The 20,306-nt window shown below is 39.3% G+C and overlaps 1 protein-coding gene and 1 pseudogene across 3 annotated transcripts; both read right to left on the bottom strand.

The window, feature by feature from the left end:
• Positions 1 to 1,128: 1,128 nt before the first annotated feature.
• On the bottom strand, positions 1,129 to 20,076 carry MS4A7 (membrane spanning 4-domains A7). 3 transcript variants are annotated; one of them, XM_037060479.1, is made up of 8 exons: positions 19,923 to 20,076; positions 16,932 to 16,982; positions 15,479 to 15,611; positions 10,097 to 10,231; positions 8,132 to 8,188; positions 5,941 to 6,147; positions 3,148 to 3,249; positions 1,129 to 2,397 (listed from the first exon to the last, which is right to left on the bottom strand). In XM_037060479.1, the coding sequence occupies exons 3-8, from the start codon at positions 15,596 to 15,598 to the stop codon at positions 2,269 to 2,271; spliced, it is 750 nt and encodes a 249-aa protein (XP_036916374.1). In that variant the 5' UTR covers positions 15,599 to 15,611; positions 16,932 to 16,982; positions 19,923 to 20,076; the 3' UTR covers positions 1,129 to 2,268. The 3 variants fall into 3 exon arrangements, with proteins under 3 accessions (XP_036916374.1, XP_036916373.1, XP_036916375.1); XM_037060478.1 differs by lacking the exon at positions 16,932 to 16,982; XM_037060480.1 differs by lacking the exons at positions 10,097 to 10,231; positions 16,932 to 16,982.
• LOC118996943 (uncharacterized) lies at positions 12,138 to 12,235 on the bottom strand (annotated as a pseudogene).
• Positions 20,077 to 20,306: the final 230 nt, after the last annotated feature.

The following is a 20,306-nucleotide window of genomic DNA, read 5'->3' as shown; positions in this document are numbered from 1 at the left end:
CAGAGGAGAATTGAAAATGAAAGATACAATTTTACTGTACCTTCCGTCAGTTTAGAATGTTATTCCAGGTAATTCTTAATATCCTCCAGCTACCCTGAAGAAACTTTTTGTTAACAGCAAAAAAACAAACAAACAAGAAATAGGTCCTGGATACAGAAAACTGTACTTGAACAACAATTAAAATTAAAAAAAGAAATATGTCCTGGATAAGATATAATTTTATTGCATTGCTTGACATATGAGATAAAGAGAAACCTCAAAGGTTCTGCACCCACGTTTAAAATATTCACACTTGCACACACACTTAAAAACCACTCAAATAGGAGTTGAAACCTCAGCAGGGAGTAGTAATTGAGTGCCCTAATGCAGCTTACAGATTACTGGAGTAGACATACAATTGACAAATAAAATACATAGTAAGTCACATGGTAGTAAATGCCATGAAGAAAGAAATAAGCAAGTGACAAAGAAAGAGGGTTACAATTTTTATAGGTTTGTGGGGGGAGTTTTATTGCAGCTTAGAGATTTGAAGAGAGACCTGAAAGAAGTGAGAAAACAAGCAATGAAAATAATTGCAAGAAAATCCTTTTGGGTAGAGGAATGTTGTGTAATAAAATAAAAGAATATGTCAAGTGACAGCAAAAGGCCAGTCTGACAGGAGTAGAGGAAGTGAGGAGGAGGGAAGTCAGAGAGAGGATCAGAGAGGAACTGAGAGTTTAGATCTTATAAGGACACTTAAGGATGCTGGCTGCTATTTGGAATAAAATGGAATGGGTTTGAGCAGAGAAGTGACATGATCTATTTTAGATTAAAAAACAAAACTCCTGCTGTCTGCTATGGGGAGAAAAGGCTGAGTGGTGTGGGTGACTAGCTGGCTGCTCATTGTGATAATGTCAAAGGGAAATGATGAACCAGGGTACTTGTGGGGTGGTGAGAAGTAATCAGGCTCAATATACTTTGAAGTTAGAACTAGCAGGGTTTAGTGACAGCTTAGATATGATGTGTGAGAGAAATAGGAAAGTGGAGGAGGACTCCAAGATTTGGGGGAGATGATGTTTTAAAAGAATTTGTCTGTGGAGAAGACATGCGGGTTGGCTCAATAACTAAACAAGCACAAGAGGTCAAAAGTAACTGTTAAAATTGTTTTTATTTTGGTATAACAGAGAAGCGAGAGGACACATCATACATACACAGCATCAGCACCCAGATCAAGGAGAAGAACGTTTCCAGGAAACCACAGGCTCTCTGGGTCTCCTTCCAATTATTACCCACAAAGGTGACCATGCTCCTGATTTCAACTCTGTATGTTAGTTTTGCTTGTTTTTAAACTTTATTCTATGTAAATGGAATTATACAGTATATTCCCTCTTATACATAGCTTTTGTCCCCCCGATCATTATTTTGTAGGTTTACCTATGTGACTGCAGGAACTGTAGTTTGTTCACTCACAGGGCTGTATAGTACTTCACCATCTAAATATACCACTCTTTTTATTTGCCTTTTTACTGTTTATTTGGACAGTTTTCCTTTGAAGACTATTATGTGTATGACTTCTATGACCATTTTTGTACATGTCCCTTGGAAAACATACATGTGTATTTCTGTTGCCCAGTCCCCTCTGAGACAGGACCCAAGACCTAGACCCAGGGGCACTATTGGGAATCTCTTCATTAGGTAGCTCATCTTGTTTACACCAATATGTAATGAAGGTGACACTATTTCTATCGGTCTAATTTCTTACTTGGTTTAGAACTTAGATGGGACAGAGCACTGTAATTAACTATAACCTTTGAACCCAGATATTTAAGAATAAGGTCATTAAGTGAGACAGACCATTGAGCTATTATATTTAATTGACAAAAATGTAGTCCATTCAACTGCCAAAAAGGAAGCCATATATTTTTAAGTATTTTTAATTAAAATGTTCCTGCAATCCTAATGTCTATTGTTTAAGCAATAGGCGTGTGAAAATAACACAGAAACAGAGCCTGCTCAGGCACATAGCCAACTCACACTAGCACAAGAGGGCACATTTTCTCCTCTTGTTTACGATAAACAATTACTTTCTGCCCAGTTTACCCAAAGAAGCTTGAAAATTTTATGGCCATTTTGGAAGACAGGCTAGTAAAATGTTACTGGCCCTGCCTTTTGGGAAATTATTTTCAAGAGCAAGAAAATTATTCACACTGACAAACTACAAAACAGCAGCTATTTTTTTTAAAAGTTTCTTCCAGAGTCTAAAATTGCTGAAAGTTCAGGGAAGTCTAATCACACTTTGCCTTGAGCACTGGGCTTCTCCTTTTTTTCTCTAGGTCTGAGAGTCCTCACATCCATGACCTTGAAGAAGTCTTTGATGTGTTTGATATAATCTTGTGACTGAGGCAAAAAAAATGAACTCTAGGAAAGATAAAATTTGTTAATAGAGGCTTTTAAAATACATATTTGTAATGCTTTCCCCACAAACGTTGTAGAGCAGTAGCTGTCCCAACTCTCTCATAATATATAATTGCATCAATATTAGTTCAAGCACATATCATTCTCCAATCTGCTAATTATGTTACCATTTCCTGACAAGATCATGATTGAATCATAATTTAGTCGTTCTCTTTAAATATTTCTCCTTTTTCTACTACAGCTTTTAAGTAAGAGTTTTAAAAAGTTGTAACATCAAGATCTAAGAACAAGGAAGGAAGAACATGGGAAAGAATAAACAGAATACAGGATGTTCTAGTAAAATCTCATCATACCAGCAAGGGAACTGGGAAGGGAGGCAGGTGGCTGTTCATGACAAGAGTGAAGAGATGCAAGTTTTTAGCCTCAGCCCGTTAGCCTGCATCATTCATTCTCCATGTGATTTAACCCAAGCATTGATTCTTTTTTAAGGGACTGTGCCAGGTGATTTCAAAGGTCGTCTAGCTTCATATTAAACAATTCTCTAACTAGTTTGCTACCCAATAGGCACCAACTGATCTTGGATGACCAGAGTGTCATCATGAAGGAGCTGTTAGTTGAACTCTTTTCTCACTATCAGTGTTGCCTTCCACATGTACTCAATGACCAATAATGGACTTCTCTTTTTAGACCTGGATCATCATAGCTCAAATATTGGGACCCAGCAGGTAGCATGCGACACGTCAGAGTACTCACCCCAGGGCTGCTGGAGTAGATTTCTTTCCACCAAAAGACAGAAGCGTATGCAGCCAGCAAGAGCTCCAGCAGAGTGAAGAAAAACATCACCACCAGCACACCCTGCAAATCAGGACAGGGATGATTGGTACCCTAAGCCAGCCCTTGCACCTGATCAAGAGAATATAGAAGATGAAGACTCTAGCAGTGGAGAAAATAAGGAACAAAGAAAATAGTTTAATGCTCTCTTTTGCTTTCTCTTTTTGATCTCTTAGCAGAGGAGAAATAAGCAGCCACAGTTTCATCTCAGAACCTTCATCTCAGAACATTCTGAGATAAGAGTATTCCTTCATTACCTCTAGTGGCTTTTGTTTACTTTTTTCCTTTGGTGTTTTTATTGCCATGATGTTTTAGATGTGGGTTTATTTTCATTTATTTCACATTGGTCTCAGTGCATTCCTTCAGCTTAAACTCTTGTGTCTTTAAAATTCTGACGAATATTCAGTGATTTTTCTTTGCGTAACTTTCCTTCCCCATGCTGTCCCACTGGAGCTCCAATAGATATGTGCTGAAACTTTTCACTTTGCTGTATCCTCTATGTCTTTTAATTTCTCAGTCATATTTTCCAAGTTTTTATCTTAATGTGTCATGTTTGGTGTGTTTTAATCAGACTTCCATTTCATTTCACTGTTTATTTCTTTGCACATGTTGACTCTGCTATTTAACTGGTATGCTAAGCTTTTGATTTAACATCAGCTGGCCCTGGCTGGTGTAGCTCAGTGGATTGATCACGGGCCTACAAACCACACAATCACGGTTCGATTCCCAGTCAGGGCACATGCCTGGGTTGCAGGCCAGTTCCCAGCAGGGGACTCACGAGAAGCAACCATACATTGATATTCTCTCCTTCTCTCCTCTCTAAAATAAATAAATAAATAAATTTTTTAAAAATCAGGTGTTATAACTTTCATTCCTAATCATACCATTTACTTCTTTTTCAAATCTACCCGTTCTTTTTTTTTTCACTGTCATGTTCTTTCATTTTGGTTTCAATGACTTTTTTGTGTGTCTTTTATTGTTCCAAATATATTTCCATTATTACTTTTTTCAAATTATTATGTATCCTCTATTCTTGAGAAATTAACTTTTGTGTTTGTCCCATTTGCTGCTTTTCCTCATTTTTTCCTTATTTTTTATGAAATCTTTTTCTTCTTAGACAATTTCAGGGTGGGGGTGGTATTGGAGGAAATTCTTTCATTTGTGGGAGACTCATAGGTTGGGTTTATGAACATCTCCTTCAATAGTAATTTTAGGTTTGACTCTGATAAAACCTTAGGAGTTTCACAGATGCAGGATGTTCTCGAAGCTCCTTGGAATGTTTGGCAGAGTTTTCCTTGTCTTATTTTCGTAAGTCTTCTGTCTCGGCTTCTAACATTTCTGCAGAGCACCCTACGTGCACTCCCTGGTTTCTGTAGCGCCTCCAACCCTGCCATGGGCATTAGAACCCCATGACCCCAGTCTCTGACGCCTTTTCTGGTCTCAGCTCTTGTTTGCTCATGACTTGGCTTTAGGATTTTTCTTAGTGTCTAGAACATACCCTGTTTTTCTTCCTTGATTTCTTTCTTCCTCTCACCCTCCCTTTCTTCCTTCTTCTGAAAACCATGGGTGTATACTATAAATATTTTTTAATTTGTTACTTTTGCCTAGGTTATCTCTGTGCTAATAAAGAAAGAGTGAACCTTTGAACTAGCTTACTTTGCCATGGTACAACTCCTCAGATGTTGCAGGAAGTTCTCTTTGACTCCAGTTATCCAAGAGTGGGAGGCAGTTTGGTGTACTGACATTAGTTTTCATTAAATTAAGCTCCTACTTTCCCAGTGGGGAGGATGCCTCTCCCAGCCTCATTGCTTTGCCTAACGTCTGACCTGCATCAGGGTTATACTATCTCCTGGGCTTCCTCATGCCGGCTTCTACCAGATGGTCTCTGTGCTCTTCCACTTCCTCAAGCTCTTGGATCAAAGGGGTTGATTTTAACAACCTCTAGGTCACATGGGCAGACTCACGGGAGGCTATGGGTCCAGAAACTTAGCACACATTCTCTGAAATTCACAAGACAGATAGCTCCAAGGGAATGAGTAAGAAGTGCCTTTGTCTCCCCAACTCCTACTGGGAGGACACGCCAAAGAAGAAATCTTTCTCCTTAAAGGGTCAGGGTTGATGATTTCAAAACTCTGAAACCATATAGAGAGGACTGACTAAGCCAGGATTGTCACCATCAACAGGCAGTGACCATCAAGTTTGGGGAAAAAGAAGCAAGAAAATGCTGCCCAGGGATGTTGGCATTTCTGCTAAGAGTTGAATCCTTTGGTGGGCCATCTCCTAAGCCCTTTTCACTCTCTGCCTGCCAAAGTATAATAATTATATGTTTGGGCTTTGGATTCAAAATTCTTCTCTAACTTAATGCAGGGTACACTCATCCCAAATCAATGAAATTCAAATAAAGAGAGAGATTTCTGGGATACTTCATTGAGGAAAAAAAAGCCTATTCAACTGAGGGGGGAGTTTGAGAGTTAAACTTACTGAGATTTAAGGAGGGACTACCCACATCCCTTCTGATTTTCATTTTTTATTTTGTACAATGCATCCCCCATATTAGGCAGTCTGCTGATGGGCCTCCTTCAATATTTTTTTCTTCTTCGGCCTGCTTCCAGACGTTCAGACCAACAAGGCTGAGGATTACTAAAAAAGCATGATTATGCAAGGGTAGGGGACAGAGATTTCACATGACAGGATATTTGATCCCAAACTACTTACTGTTAGACTGACTCCATCCAGGACACAGCCCTCAACTTCATATGTTGGATAATTATACTCCGAATTAGGCAATGCAGTTTGATGTCCCCTTTGTGAGCCACATAGTTGAGAGGCCCTCCCCAGGGCTACCAGGCTGGCAGTAAGGAGGATGAGGCCTGTTACAGCAACAACAGAACTCACTACATTGGACGTCAGGCTGCTCGTGGCCTGCAAGAGAAATGCTGCACTGGAATCTCATCACAGAAGCAACGTGTGATTCTGTTTCCCTCCTTCCACTGCACTGCAATGGAGCTTCCTTGGGTCTGTCACCACTCTAACCAGCTTACCCCTAATGGGCACATACTGTGTTCCCTTCATCCCTGTATCCCTCCTCACTATCTAGTTCATCACCTCATATAATGAGTAAATGTTTGTTGAATAAGAGAATCTGTGAATAATTTTCTATTGGAAGAAGGCTTCTGGCCCCTTGACTCTCTGCAGCACTGAAGACGGAAGTGGTATTGTCAATACCTCCCTTGACTTCCTCAATAGACTTAGACGCATTCTAGAAGCTATAAGGGCTTCCCTCCCTGGAAGACCCATCTATGGCTTCTTCTTCCATAATGAAGTGGCTTCAGAGAAAAGGCAGAAGCACACTGGAGAAGTTGGAACACATTCTATAGGTGAGTCAGGCCTATGAGAACCTCGTTTACTGCACATACTTCTGGGTCATAGTCTACATGTTGGGGGAAAGGGCTCTTATGGATGTCATTCCTCTGCAAAGACACTGATAGGCCAGTCCTTCTTTCTGTACCAGGGCATGCCCTTTTCTGTTTGAGCATTATTGTAGGGTACTGGGCATTGGGAGAATGGTTGCTTTATCTTCTTCTCCCTTGACCCAGTAGCTATATGGCCTCAAGTTGCTGAGTACCTGGAGGAAGAACAGAGTGAATGGGCAGTACCTTGTCCCAAAGTTCTCAGGTGAGCCCGCTTATCATCCTGTCTGCAACATGTGGAGCCCATATTGTATCAGTTCATTCCAAGTATGGTCTTTCCTTTCAGTGTATTCAGGGCAGTTGGGAAGCCAACTGCCCTGTGATCCACATATTCATCTTCCACATTTTGAAATAAGAAAACCAAAGCCCAGAGAAGGGAGGAAATTTTTCAAGCACAGAGATGGATCAGGGACAAAGCTAGGACAGGAGCATAGATTTCCTGATTCCAAGTCCAGAATTCTGACTCCATCCAATGCTGTGAACTCTTCAAAACCCTGTCCACTGGTTCTGGGGTTCAGACTCTAGCTTCAAGCAGCAGGAGCTAAGATGCACCAGCCTTGTGCATCTTACATGCACTCATCCATGGCTAACCAGACCCTAGATCTTCCTGAGTCAGGATGTGGGGTTTTTTTTCCCCCTAACATCTCTGTGCATTTGTGTCAAGGGAGAGGGTTGCTATGCAGAAGATCAATGGCTTCAGTTGCTTCTACCCACTAGCCCCAAGTCCTGACCCTTGTCAGGAAAGGAGCCACAGTCTGATCATTTCTTGTTCCTGTAGGAGTGGAGGAAATAGCCAGAGAAGATCTAAGCCCACACACCTCTGCCTCTGTCCATGCCACTTAGGGAAATTGACTCATTATTAGGTCAATTTTTCTGGAAAAAAAAAGAATCTCTGGGGTCTGGCTGGGATGTACCCTATTCAGGGCCAAGATAAGTTTTAAACAGTATAGTGATTACCAAAGAAAAAAAGGGTAAGGTAGAAAAGGGTATGGAGGGGATAAGTGGTGGTGAACAGAGACTTGAGTGGTGAACACACGATACAATGTACAGATGATGTATTATAGAATTGTACACCTGAAACCCATATAATTTTAATAAGCAATGTCACCCCCAAAAATTCAATTAAGAAGGCTTTCAAGAATTCTTGGTATATGTAAAAATGTCCACTGTTTAAGCAACTGAAGTAAAACCTCCTCGAAACTTGGAACGTGATCCAGGGGCTCCAATTTGTAGGGGAAAGAGCACTGGTCCAAAAGGCAAGGAATCTGGGTTTTACTCCTAGCTTTGCCAGCAGACCAGCAGGAAGAACTTGAGCTCTCTCACTTGTCCTGAGCCATATTTCTCTAGACACTCAAATGGAGATTTTGAACCGGAAGAATTAACTGTGAAGTTCCACTCACATCAATCAGCTGAGATTTGATGGTTCTTATACTTACCAAGGGCTTAGTTGATTTTTTCCCAGAGATAATGGAGAGGAATCCAGCAATGGCAAACTGTTCAGAAAAGAGAGAAATAATCAATTCATTTCTTTTGTGGGAATGTGTCAATCACTCAATCAACAAGTATCCTAAAACTTTTAGAAAGATAACACTGTAGGAACAGGTGGGGATCCATACAGATAAAGAGACCTGATTTCTGCCCTCAGGATGTTTACATTGACTTCAAAGAATCAACAGATGCACAAGGGAATGGATTCATGTTAGTGAAAATCATTGCAAGCTGGGGAAGCCTGGAGAGGAGGTGTGCATGATGTAAAGAGAATGTGATTACAAGATTGACTATTAACCCAGGCCTAGAGTATCATCTAGAAATCTCTCTACAACAGAGGTCTAAGGGTATCTACATGTTGCAACAGGGCACACTTGTCTAGAAGCTGTATCTGCCAAGCACTTGATGTGAAATGGAAACATCTGGAAACTCCTCACTTACAATCAACTGTAACAGCAATCAACTGTAACAGGTAGGAATCTTTTTAATAGGTAGGGATCTTTCTTGATTATTCATGTTCATTGTTAGGGCTATATTTTTTCATCACAGAATCTGACTGTAAATTCAGTTTATGCATATGGCTTTTCTTCCCTGAATTTAATTGTAAATAGAGTTTTGTTTTCTTTTTTTTTTTTCACTAAACATCATCTGGTAAGCCTTTTCTCATTAAATCATTATTCTTGTCTTTCATGGTTAGTAACACCTCACCATCTAAAGTAATTCCATAAAAAACATCATTGTACATTTAAAAAAATTTTTTACAAGGTTGAAAGAAAGGAAGTTAAGAAGGACCAGTAACTTGAAGGGAGAGAAGACGGGAGCAGCCAATAGAATCATTTGGTGGGGCAAAGTACAGAAACAAATTGGCTTCAAGCCATTGGTGTAGGTGGCCTGAGTTACACTGGGAGTGGAGGAAGGTGGGCAGTACAGCTTTGGATGTGAATAGTCTTTCATTATAAAGCTCTGGAAGTCAATATTTGATCCCACTGGTATTAGGGATTCAGCTGGAGTTAGAAAGATATTCTGAGAAGCTAAAATGTTGGTTAAGCTGTGATTTAGGGATTTGGTTGTCACAAACAGGGTCCAGTGGGAGTTAATTCTAATATATAAGCCACAACTACTGGCTAAAAGGAAAAATCAAAGACAAATTATGCTTTGGGTGTAGGAGCAGGTCCTTTTTGTGTCCACACAAGGACTGTATCTATATAAAGCTGATGCCTTGCTAAAATTCATCTGCCCAGAATGTATGCCTTTTTCTCCTTTGTAGAGGATACCATAAAGAAACAAGTATAGGGGGAGATATGATTAGTCCCTGGCTAGTGTCCAAATAAAGAAATCCCCTGGGCCTTTCTCCATGAGCCATTAAATGAAAGGCAGCAAAAATCTTTCCAAGGACTGATTGTCTCTGAACACAAAGCAAGGGTATCCCTGCTTCCCATGAATTTTACCATTGTTGGTCTAATCCTCTGCAAACCAGTGGCATCTACCAGTGGTGTTCATTTTATTTTTAAAATGACCTTTTAATTCTCTACCCGACAGGTGAATTATTCTTAAACTGGAGAGAATCCAATGGTCTCATTCAAGGCCCCAAAACGGGTGTGAAAAAACCTTCCACTTTTCCTGAGGCACTGTGTAAGGCCAGGTAAGAGATGCTGGTATGCCCATTGCATTACCCTCTTGCCTCTGTCCCATCCATTCACTCCATGGGATGCTCACGCAGAAGAGCAGATTAAGCTCCTCTCTTCTCTTCTTGAATTGCAGAGACAGGATGAGGGATAATAACAGAGAGAAAGTTGAAGAGCTTTGCTTTCTCCCCCTCTCTCCCCTCCTCTTGGGACTAAGATACTCCATGACTTAGCATCCTGTCAGCATTTATAAAGCATATCCCCTCTTGGAGATCCCACTCTACTCACACACAGAGCTCCTAAAAATGGGTACCCAGACTTCAACACTGTGGAAACTGCTGGCTCGAGGTGGGAAGAGTAGGGAGAAGAAACCAAAATGGCCCCCAAACTTAAAATCAGCAGGCAACACAGGATCTGGATACTCTACAAGAGACAAGAGGGAAAATTCTGGAATACACTTTAAACAGATAAAAGTGGCTTTTGCATGTACATTGTGAATTATAAAAAGTCTTAAAATGTATAATTTGTCATACTAAAAAAGGAAAAAATGTATTACAAAAAGTCAATAGACAATCTCTAAGAGGAATTTGTGTGTTACTAACAATTTTTACTTTCTGATAGGATTATTAAACTAGCAAATCAGGGCATGATGATATGGACATTTTAACTTTATTTTGAAAAAATTAGTTGATAAATTTTTTATGGTTCTAGGAGAAGTAGTTAAAGAAATTTTTTTTCTGGACAACAGTCCAGTTAGATGGAGATAGAAAGCAAACTTACCAAGAGAGTGTTCATAAAGGGCTCAATTTCAATGGAAATAGAATAGAGCAGGAAATCATCTCATCTTTGTCGTCATTGGATTTTAATAATAATTACTATTTTTATGACAGCCATTATGAAAACACATTCTACTTCTGGCTATTCACCTCATCTTGTTCCCAGATAAGAAAAGTGAGTCACTGGGAGTTAAAATAACTTGTACAAACCCACACAAATGGCTGAGTGGAAGAACTAGGATTTAGACCCTGTTAATTTCATCTACAGCCCAAACTCTTACTCACTGTTTAATGAATATGCAGTTGAATGGTGATGCAAACATAGGAGAAATAACCTAAGGTCAAGAGAATTCAACCATTCCTACAATTAATTTATTAAATATTTATTGTATGCCAAGCATCAGGGGAATAAAGTAAATATAAATCACTGCCACTCAACAGGTATTATGTCCTTTACAATGACTTCCTTAGAAAATAGCACAAGTTAAGAACAAAGTAGTAGGAAATGAGACATGAGAAGTACTTTAGGCATGACACAAACTATGTAGGGCTTTGTGGGCTATTTTACCAACTCTGTCTTTCATTTCTAGTAAAAAAGGAAGCCCATTGGATAATTTTGAGCAAAATGATTACATGATCTAATTTCTATTTTCAAAAGATTATTCCACATGCTCTGTTAAATGTTGTAAAGAAACAGAGCAAGGAGATCACCAAAAAGGAGAATACTGCAATAACTCGCATGTGAGATGGTTTTGACTTAAAAGAAAATTTGATAGTAAAAATTATGAAAAGAGGTTGGATTCTAGATGTACCATAAAGATTAAACCTATAGGATTTGCTGAAAGTTTGAATGTGGGTTATGAAAGAGAAGAATGAAGGTTGCCTCCAAGGGTTTTGACTTGAGCATCTGAAATGATAGAAATGACGATTGATATGAGATGGGAAATATTGTATGAGGAGTGGGTTTGAGGAAGAGGATCAGAATTTCAGTCCTGTACAGGTTTAAAGAGAGATGTCTAGTAGATATTCAAGCAGAGAGGTACATAGGCCTTTGGACATATGAGTCTTAAGTCTGGAGGAGAGATCCAGGCAAAGAACACAGCCTCTTTTCCCCCTAAGTCATAAGTATAGGCAATATTTGAAGTCATATTACTAGATAAGGTAAGCACTGCAGCAGATTTTTTTATTTTTATTTTTTATTTAATTTTTATTTTTAAATTACTTTATTGTTGTTAAGTTACATTTGTCTGTATTTCCCCCACCAACACTCCCCACCACCGCAGCCAAACCCACCTCCATCTTTTGCTTCCACCCTCCCCCTTGGTTTTAATCTATGTGTCCTTTAGTTCCTGAAAACCCTTCCCCCCACTTCCCCCCCTCCCCTCTGCTTATTGTTAGATTGCTCTTAATTTCAATATCTCTGGTTATATTTTGGGGTTTTTTTCTTTTGTTGATTATGTTCCAGTTAAAGGTGAGATCATATGGTATTTTTCCCTCACGGCCTGGCTTATTTCACTTAGCATGATGCTCTCCAGTTCCATCTATGATGTCACAAAGGGTAGGAGCTCCTTCTTTCTCTCTGTGCAGCAGATTTTTAAACTGATAAGAATAGATACTACACTTGATCTTAGCCAAAAGGCTGAGAAGCGATGTGCATCAGATTTTTAAAAAGAATGAAAGCAAGGACTGAGCTATGGAGCACTCCAAATTTATGACCAGAGAAATTCATAGAAACTGTAAACATGCATAAAAGGAGCAGCTGAGGAGGAAAGAGAATAACCAGAAGAATGTGATGTCCAAAAAGCCAAGTGAATAAAATGTTTCAAGTAGGAAAGTGTGGTCAACTGCATCAAACATTTTCATTAACTCAATAAAGTTGACAAAAGAGTCTTGAAAATTGGGTTAATAATGTGGAACAAAGGAGATAAATGTCATTGGATATGATTAAATAGAGAGGCTATTACTCAAGAGCAATTGGAGATATTGTCTTCCTGCTTTTTAGGGTAGAGCTGCAGGGAAGGTAAGTAACAAATAGGGCATCAATGGAGAAAGCATAAATTTAAAAGTATTTGCTTTTGCTTTTCTTTTTCAAGATAGTAAAAGTTGCAGTAAGATCTTGTGCTTATGGAATTAATTTAAAATTTTGCAGATACAATGGGGAGAATGACTGGAACAAGTGATAAAAGATACAATTTACTGCATTAAGGGAGGGTGATCATTAACTAGATGGACATTTTGTTCTTAGTAATTGGGGTTGGGGAAAAGAATATATGGGCATAGGTATGGGAAATTGTAGATGTGTAACAGTTTGTAGACATTCTATCCAGATTGCCTCAACATTTTTAGTATAATAGGAAACAAGGTAATAAATAGAGATGGATGAAACATAAGAGGTTTGAGAGATAAGAATGTATGAAATAGTTTCCTCACATAATAGGAAAGTGAATAGATGAAAGAAATATGTATTTTTAGGTACCTTTTTTTAGTCCATTTGAGGTTATGGTCACAAATCAAAAGGGTGTGTACATATGTGTGTGTGCGTAGATTCGGATATGGAGTAGGAAAATGAACAGAATTAGAATTAAAACAATGTCACAGTTTTTTGTGAAAACTATGCTTTCTAGAGATGAGGCTGTTGAGAGTGAACTATAAAATATTGGCTAGGTGAAAGAAATGATAATATAAGAAAGTAAGACTGAAAAAGAGATATCCTCAATAAGTCTCAGTGAGAGCAAAGAAAGTTCCAGTCACTGTACAGTAAGAGGGAGTGGCCTGGAAAGATTAGGGTTGGTGGTTGGAGTATGGGATGCAGGAATTGTCGATATTCATGGGTTTACTGCTGTTAGTATCGATAAGGACCAGGGTAAAACTCAGGGAATGTTTGTCTAAGGAAGTATGGATAAAATACTGGGAAGAAGAGGTCAAGGAACAAAGAGCACATGATATTGGAAGAATCATAAACATGAATATTGAAATAGCCAAGGCTAATAATAGAAACTTCACTGGAGGGAGTGACAGTGATTGAGAAGTTAATTTCATGAAAAGAGGTAAATTACCTGGGAGAGTGAAAGAAGTGGGAATGCACTGAAATTTGTCATTATCTCTTAAAAACTATGAGTATGTCACTTTTCCCCTTTAAGCTGCATTGTTCCCTGCTTATTCTAAGCATGTAAAATAGTGTCTGGTGTATTGAAGGTGCTCAATTAATGGTAGATGAATAAGTAAACATATTTACAATATTTCTTATTGATTGCAAAAGCAAATAAAATGTGTTTGTTATTCTAGGCTATGTGAAGGCTAGATTGTAGTGTACATCCGCTGAAGGAACCAGGGATTTCTTCCGAGGGAAAAAGACAAGTCAGCATGGCGTCAGTTAGTTAAAAGAAGTTAATTAAGGAGTTAACGTTGATAAATAACAATAGAATAACAAATATTGACTGGTTTTAGTTTCAAGCAACATATTCATCAAATGATTTTTCTAAGGATGATCACTTTTCAATTTGCCAATACATCATCTGATGTTCTGATTATTTTTATGTTTTTAAAGTAAAAAATCTTCTATAATTTTAGTACTCCTATAAATTCTCAATTATTCCTAACGTTAAAATTACCTTTAGAAAAACTCTCTTAAAGTTTATGACTGACTATACTGACTTGAAATAATTCTTCTTTTCCAGTGTTCAAAATATAAATAACATTTTTAAAATTTTTTATTTTAATTGTTGTTCAAGTACAGTTTTCTGTCTTTTACTTCCATCCCAGTCCACATCCCCAGTGCTCTCCACCTCCCTCCCATTTCCACCCCCTTAGCTTTTGTTTATGTGTCCTCTATACTTGTTCCTGTAAATCCTTTCCCTTTTCTGCTGAAATTCCCTCCCCTCTCCCCTCTGGTCATTGTCAGACTGTTCTCTATTTACTGTCCTGGCTGAGTGAAATAAGCCAGGAAGTGAAAGACAAATACCATATGATCTCACCTCTAACATGAACCTAAACAACAAAACAAACAAGCAAGCAAAATATAAATAACATTTTTTAAAATATAATTTTGGGTAGAAGACTGACTTAGGATTTTTCAAATAATAAGTAAAAAAAAACAATTAAATTTTTTTAAGTGGGAGTTATTTAGTAAGATGACATGAGATTCTAAAGCAGAAGTAAAGATGGGAGGGAAAGCTTGACCTAGAAGTGTCCTTGAGAAGCTAAGAAGACACTTCGGTCACTTCTGTGCCTGGAAGTAAGGGTTGCAGTGGAAACAGTTCCTTCAGGGCCAAATTCTCTTTGCACTATAGATGAAGAGGCCTTGGAGGAAAATAAAAAAACTATGGCATAAAGAGGATTATCCTGTTAACTGACCTTGAATTCCAGAGGGGTCGATTGGGCAGGTTTCCAAAGCTGGGCATGAGTAGAAGTCGGGTCTTAAAAGAGTATATTCAGAACCGTGAAGGAATTAAAGCCCTGGATCTGAAGGAAGACCATCACCTTAGACACTGGGGTGTATTACAGTGACACGTGTGAACTGGGAGAAAGTATTTGGTGAGATTAGTCCCGATTGTGTGGCCTCAAAACGTTTAAGAAATAAGCTTAAAGTAAGACCTATTTCAATCATGTTGAGTAAAATCATATGGTTACATCAATATCTCTACTGTAATTAAGGACAATTTATAAGAGACTTTATTGTGTAGATTTCAGGTGGAAAAGACTCAGTGGTTTTGTCAGTTTGCAGAAAGGCCGAGGGAGGACACAGTTTTCCCGAAAAGCCCCCATTCCATGTCTCTATTAGCTTGGAGTCAGACAGAAAACAGGGAGAAACTCCCCCAGATCCACTGCAGATCTGCAGTGGGGAAACATTCACCACATTTCCCCCAGGGTTCTCCTTATAATGAGGTGGACTTACTCCAAGAACTGTGGCTTCTTTTTCGAGATCATTGTCCAGTTTATCTTCTTCTGGGGGAATAATGGTGTCCTTTGGAGTGAAGGAGTCAAAGGCTTCCTTGGCCTTGGGTTGTGTTAACATGATGCTGATGATGCTGAAAGAGGCAGTGAACTCAGTTAGGACCCAAGGTTAGACTTAATGCTATAAAACTGCCAGGGAGCAGACTTTGCAGGCACTTAAGATTGTTCTCCATTGTCCAAGGGATAACCTGTCCTTAGACAGACAATTCACATAGAACTTGCTTGGCAGCTTTGAATCTACTTCATTTGCCCTCCAATAATCTCTACTTCCAGATTCTCTTCCTTCTGTACCTCTGCTTCGCCTGTGGCACGTTCTCACACGACATCTCCCTATATTCTACCTTTATGCTATACCTATAATGCCTGCTCAGGCTTCCATCATCCTCTTGAATTTTCTTTCCACTAAGATGTTGATTAATTCTTTTCCACATCCTTTTTCAGTACCACATGAAATAACCCCCCTGCTGATATTAGCTTAAAATTTGTTAATATAAACATTTCTTTAACTCCTGATAAACTCCAGGCACTAGGCCATCACAGTTCTAATTCTTATAACAACTTACATATTATCAAATCCACTCTATACACTAGAAACTCATGACTAATTAAGTTCAAGTGATTTTCACTAAATAAAATAATCATACAAAACATTAAGCCTGGCATATAGAAAGTTTTAGTGTATGGTAGCAAATATAATTATTAATTAGCCTATATTTGCATAACCAGAAAGTACATGAACCAAGTTGATCTGGCTCTCAAGCTTCTGCAATTTTTCTCATTACCACATTAATTGTCCTCATCTCCCCATTTCTTCCTTCCTAGCTTTGTCAGTTCCAATGTAGACTCAAGCAGTAAGCTGTCTGCTGTCTACCAGCTCAGCAGCATTGCTGGGCCTCTGTGGTGTCAGCAGCACCGCTCAGCCACTGGGCTGCTCCCCAGATCTATTCTCAGCACAATGTTCTCCCTCTTGAAGGCCATAGTTTGGATAAAGGCTTATGGTAATCTGATGGTGCCACAGTTCTGTCCCTTGACACATCACCTCAATGGTTCCAGGCTCTCTTGGAGTATGTAACATCCGAATATTGAAACTGGCATCCACAATCTTGTTGGTAGTGGGGGAGGTGGGAAAGGTCACTGGGCTGGGAGTCACAGCTTCAGCATCTAGCTGCACATCTGAGCATGTGTCTTGGAGTCCAATCCTATGCTTACATTCTATGCCCTCCAATCATTAGTAAAATACCATAGATAAGTTATTTTAGCCACTTCATACATTGTGGTAAGGCTTACATAAATGAGATGATGCATATAATGTGTTCAACACAGAGTGATTGATAAACTCTCAATACATATTAGCTATAGCTAAAACTCATTGGAATTCCAGCTCTGATACTTACTAGCTGATCACAGGCAGATTATTTCCCCTCTTTCATCCTCAGTTTTCTTACCTATAAAATAGCATCACAAAGGATTCTTGTGAGGACTGGAATAAGGGGATGCACATGAACGTTCTTTGTCATGCCTCTGGAGTCTTGATCAGGTGCTCCATAACGCTCAATGAGAGGTCAGCGACCTCTAACCCCATTTCTATCCCTACCTCTATGCCTTGGTCAAGTTTCTCATGTTCTCACAGCATCAAGTACCTTCATCAAAGACTTATCAAAATAAAGGTGTCACTATGGAAATAGCAATCATTTGGGGGGATTTTGGAATCTGGGCAGAAGTTTGGGTGAAGTTACGTGAACAAGGAGAAGAACAGTGTTGACACCAAATCCTCACAATAGAGCTGGAGAGAGGATGCCGCTGATGGTCCAGGCCTCTTCTGGCGTATCTTTAAAGCCAGGGAAGTAAACAAATAATCAGAGTTGGAGAAATTCTAAGTGTCGAAGCCAAATACATTTTTTGGTAAAATGAGAATAATTACTAACAATATTAAGCACCCACTATGAGTCTGGCACTCTGTTAAGAACTTTGTGTGGGTTTTTATTTAATCTACCCAATGGCTCTCTGATAGTTACTATTTTTTAGTAAGTATTTTTAGTTACTATTTTGTCTTGAGTTCTGCAGATTAAAACGAGGTTTAGAAACTCAAACAGTTTGCAAAAGATGTAGCATGTAGTGGAGGCAAGACTTCAGCCCAGGTAGTCTGATGCCAGAGCTCTTCTTCATGCTGTAGGTATAGGCCTGCCCACGCAGTTACATCAGCCCCTGTATCCTTTCCTTCCTCCCTTATAGCTATAGTCCACTGGTTGCCACTCACCAGCTCCATCATACCCGTTCCTGACCTTAGCGAATATGGGTTGATGGTCTCTAACTCCAGAATTGTTCCTGTATTCTGGCAACTGGGCTTCTGCCTCACTCTTGTGGTTTAATGGCCCAAATATGCCATGGAGACCCCTTCTTCTTTCTAGCCTTAGTAACTAGTCTTTCAGGGTGTGCTTATCTTGTCCCATATTGCAAGATTTCCTTCTTTCAAGATTAACCTTGAGGATAATGCTCTAAGTGTGATACACCAGTCACAGAAGGACAAATATTGCATAATTTAACTTACATAAGGTGTGGGAGATAGTCAAACTCATAGAAGCAAAGACTAGGATGGTGGTTGCCAGGACCTAGGGGAGGAGGAAATGGGGATTTGCTGTGCAACATGTATAAAATTTCAATTATTCAAGACAAATTCTGGAGATGTGCTGTACAATATTGTCCCTATAGACAGCAATATTGTATTATACATTTAAGAAGCTGTCAAGGAGGTAAATCTTATGTTAAGTACTTTTACTACAATAAAAAGTAAAGAAATGAGGTTGGGAAGACAGAAAACTAAAGACTGACCCCAGCTTAAGGAGTTTTAAAAAGTCTCTGTCCTTCTGTAACCTTTTTTGCGTTTTCAGTCCTCACACTCAAGAACGACAGTATGTGCCTGATTCTAAGCCTGCAGCCAGAACCTGCAAGCCCAGGTGGTAGCCTCTAGCTCACTGCTCCACTGGGTACCATGCACACTCATTCGTTTAATTCGTTCTGTTGGTTTTGTCTAAAAGAGTGCATAACACAGCAAATACAATCAAAAAGGAAATAAGGTTTGAAGAAGAAAACAAAAAATGTCCTTAAATCTTAACTACCACACAATGACTATTGTGTCCTTGACATTCTTTTTCTCCTTTATTGTTTTGCTTCCTCTTTCTTTATGTATGTTCATATACATTCACAATTCTACATAGGCAGAGTCATTTGTCTGCATTATTTATCAACCTTTTTGCCCTCAACATTATTCTGTGGATATTGTTGACACTGATACATAGAAATGATAACAATTCTAAATGTAAAAGCCAAGCAGGAAATTCTGACACGTGCTACAACATGAATGAGCCTTGAATACAATGTGCTAACTGAAATGAGCCAATCATGGAAGGACGAACACATGATTATACTTCTGTGAGGCAGCCACAGTACTTAAATCCATTGACATATAACACTGAAAGCAGCAAATGAACAAACAAGAAAACAAACAAACAAAAACTCATAGACACAGACAATAGTATAGTGGTTACCAGGGGGAAGTGGGGTCAGGGCATAGTCAAGGGTAAAGTGGGTCAAATATGTGATGACAGATGATTTGACTCTGGATGGTAGGCACACAACGCAATATACAGATGATGTAGGCTAGAATTGTATGCTTGAAACCTATATGATCTTATTAACCAATGTTATCCCAATAAATTTAATTTTTAAAAAATGTAGACCAATGGTTACAGGGGCTGGGAGGAAAGGGGAACATAGAGTTACTGTTTCACGGACGAGGCATTTCAGTTTGGAAAGCTGACAAAGTTTTGGAGTTCAGTTGTAAGGGCGGCTTCAGAAGAAATCTCCACACCGACGCCATCATCTCCAAACTCCGCAGGCTGAGAAGGACCTTTGGCCCTTTCACATTCACCAGGTGAAGACAAACTTGATGGTGGCCCCCAACTTTTCAAGACAGTTCTAAAATCCCCTCCTGGGAGATGAATCGTAACTTGGAGGACAACTTCTTTGCCTACATCACTTTTCTCTGTGACAGAATTAGAGTGGAATAACGGGGTCCTAACGCAGAATTTACAATAATCTAATTGCAGTTTTTGTTGAGCGTGTATTTTGTGTGACACTGAGCAACACATCAGGAAATGCAGAGAATCAGAGAAAATCACCACCTCAAAGTGTGAAGGAAACCTAACAAATGGTCTCACCTGGTCCTCTTATTTGGAAAGTGAGTAAACTGAGACCCAAAGGGGAAATTGACTCACCAGTCCATGCAGTTGGTCAGCAGCACAGACGAGGTCAGAATATAATTCCTGGCTGCTTGTTAAAAAACCAGCAATCATCCCCAAAATGTATGCTCAAACCAGGGTGCCTACCTTTCCTGCAGCCCCGTCCTGTGTGTAACGGCTGGTGGGCCAGGTCACCTCTGGGGAACTCTCAGCCAGAACTTCCTCCTGGCTGCTCCTGCCACGAGGATCTTGCCGCTTTGCTCTCCAGCCTCTGAGACTTCCTGCCCCTTTCTCAGAGTCATATTTAGGATTACACAAGAGTCTCACTGTACTTACACATAGTTGATATATTAAAATACCTCTGCTTCCTCTTTTTCAACTTCAAGGTCTGGAAATTGATACAAATGAGAAGTAATGTGAGAGAAAAAGAGCTTGTGAGGACTAGTGAGTTGCATGGCTCCGTTTAGAATTCACTTCCCACCTTCCTATTGGTGATTCAACTAGTTCCTTGTAGCCTGAATTTTCTTACCT

Source organism: Sturnira hondurensis, unplaced genomic scaffold, assembly GCF_014824575.4.
Source record: "Sturnira hondurensis isolate 20B ecotype Veracruz unplaced genomic scaffold, ASM1482457v3 Scaffold0011880, whole genome shotgun sequence".
Lineage (NCBI taxonomy): Eukaryota > Metazoa > Chordata > Mammalia > Chiroptera > Phyllostomidae > Sturnira > Sturnira hondurensis.
Note: the sequence above shows the minus strand (reverse complement) of the source record. Positions and strands in the feature narration are given on the sequence as shown.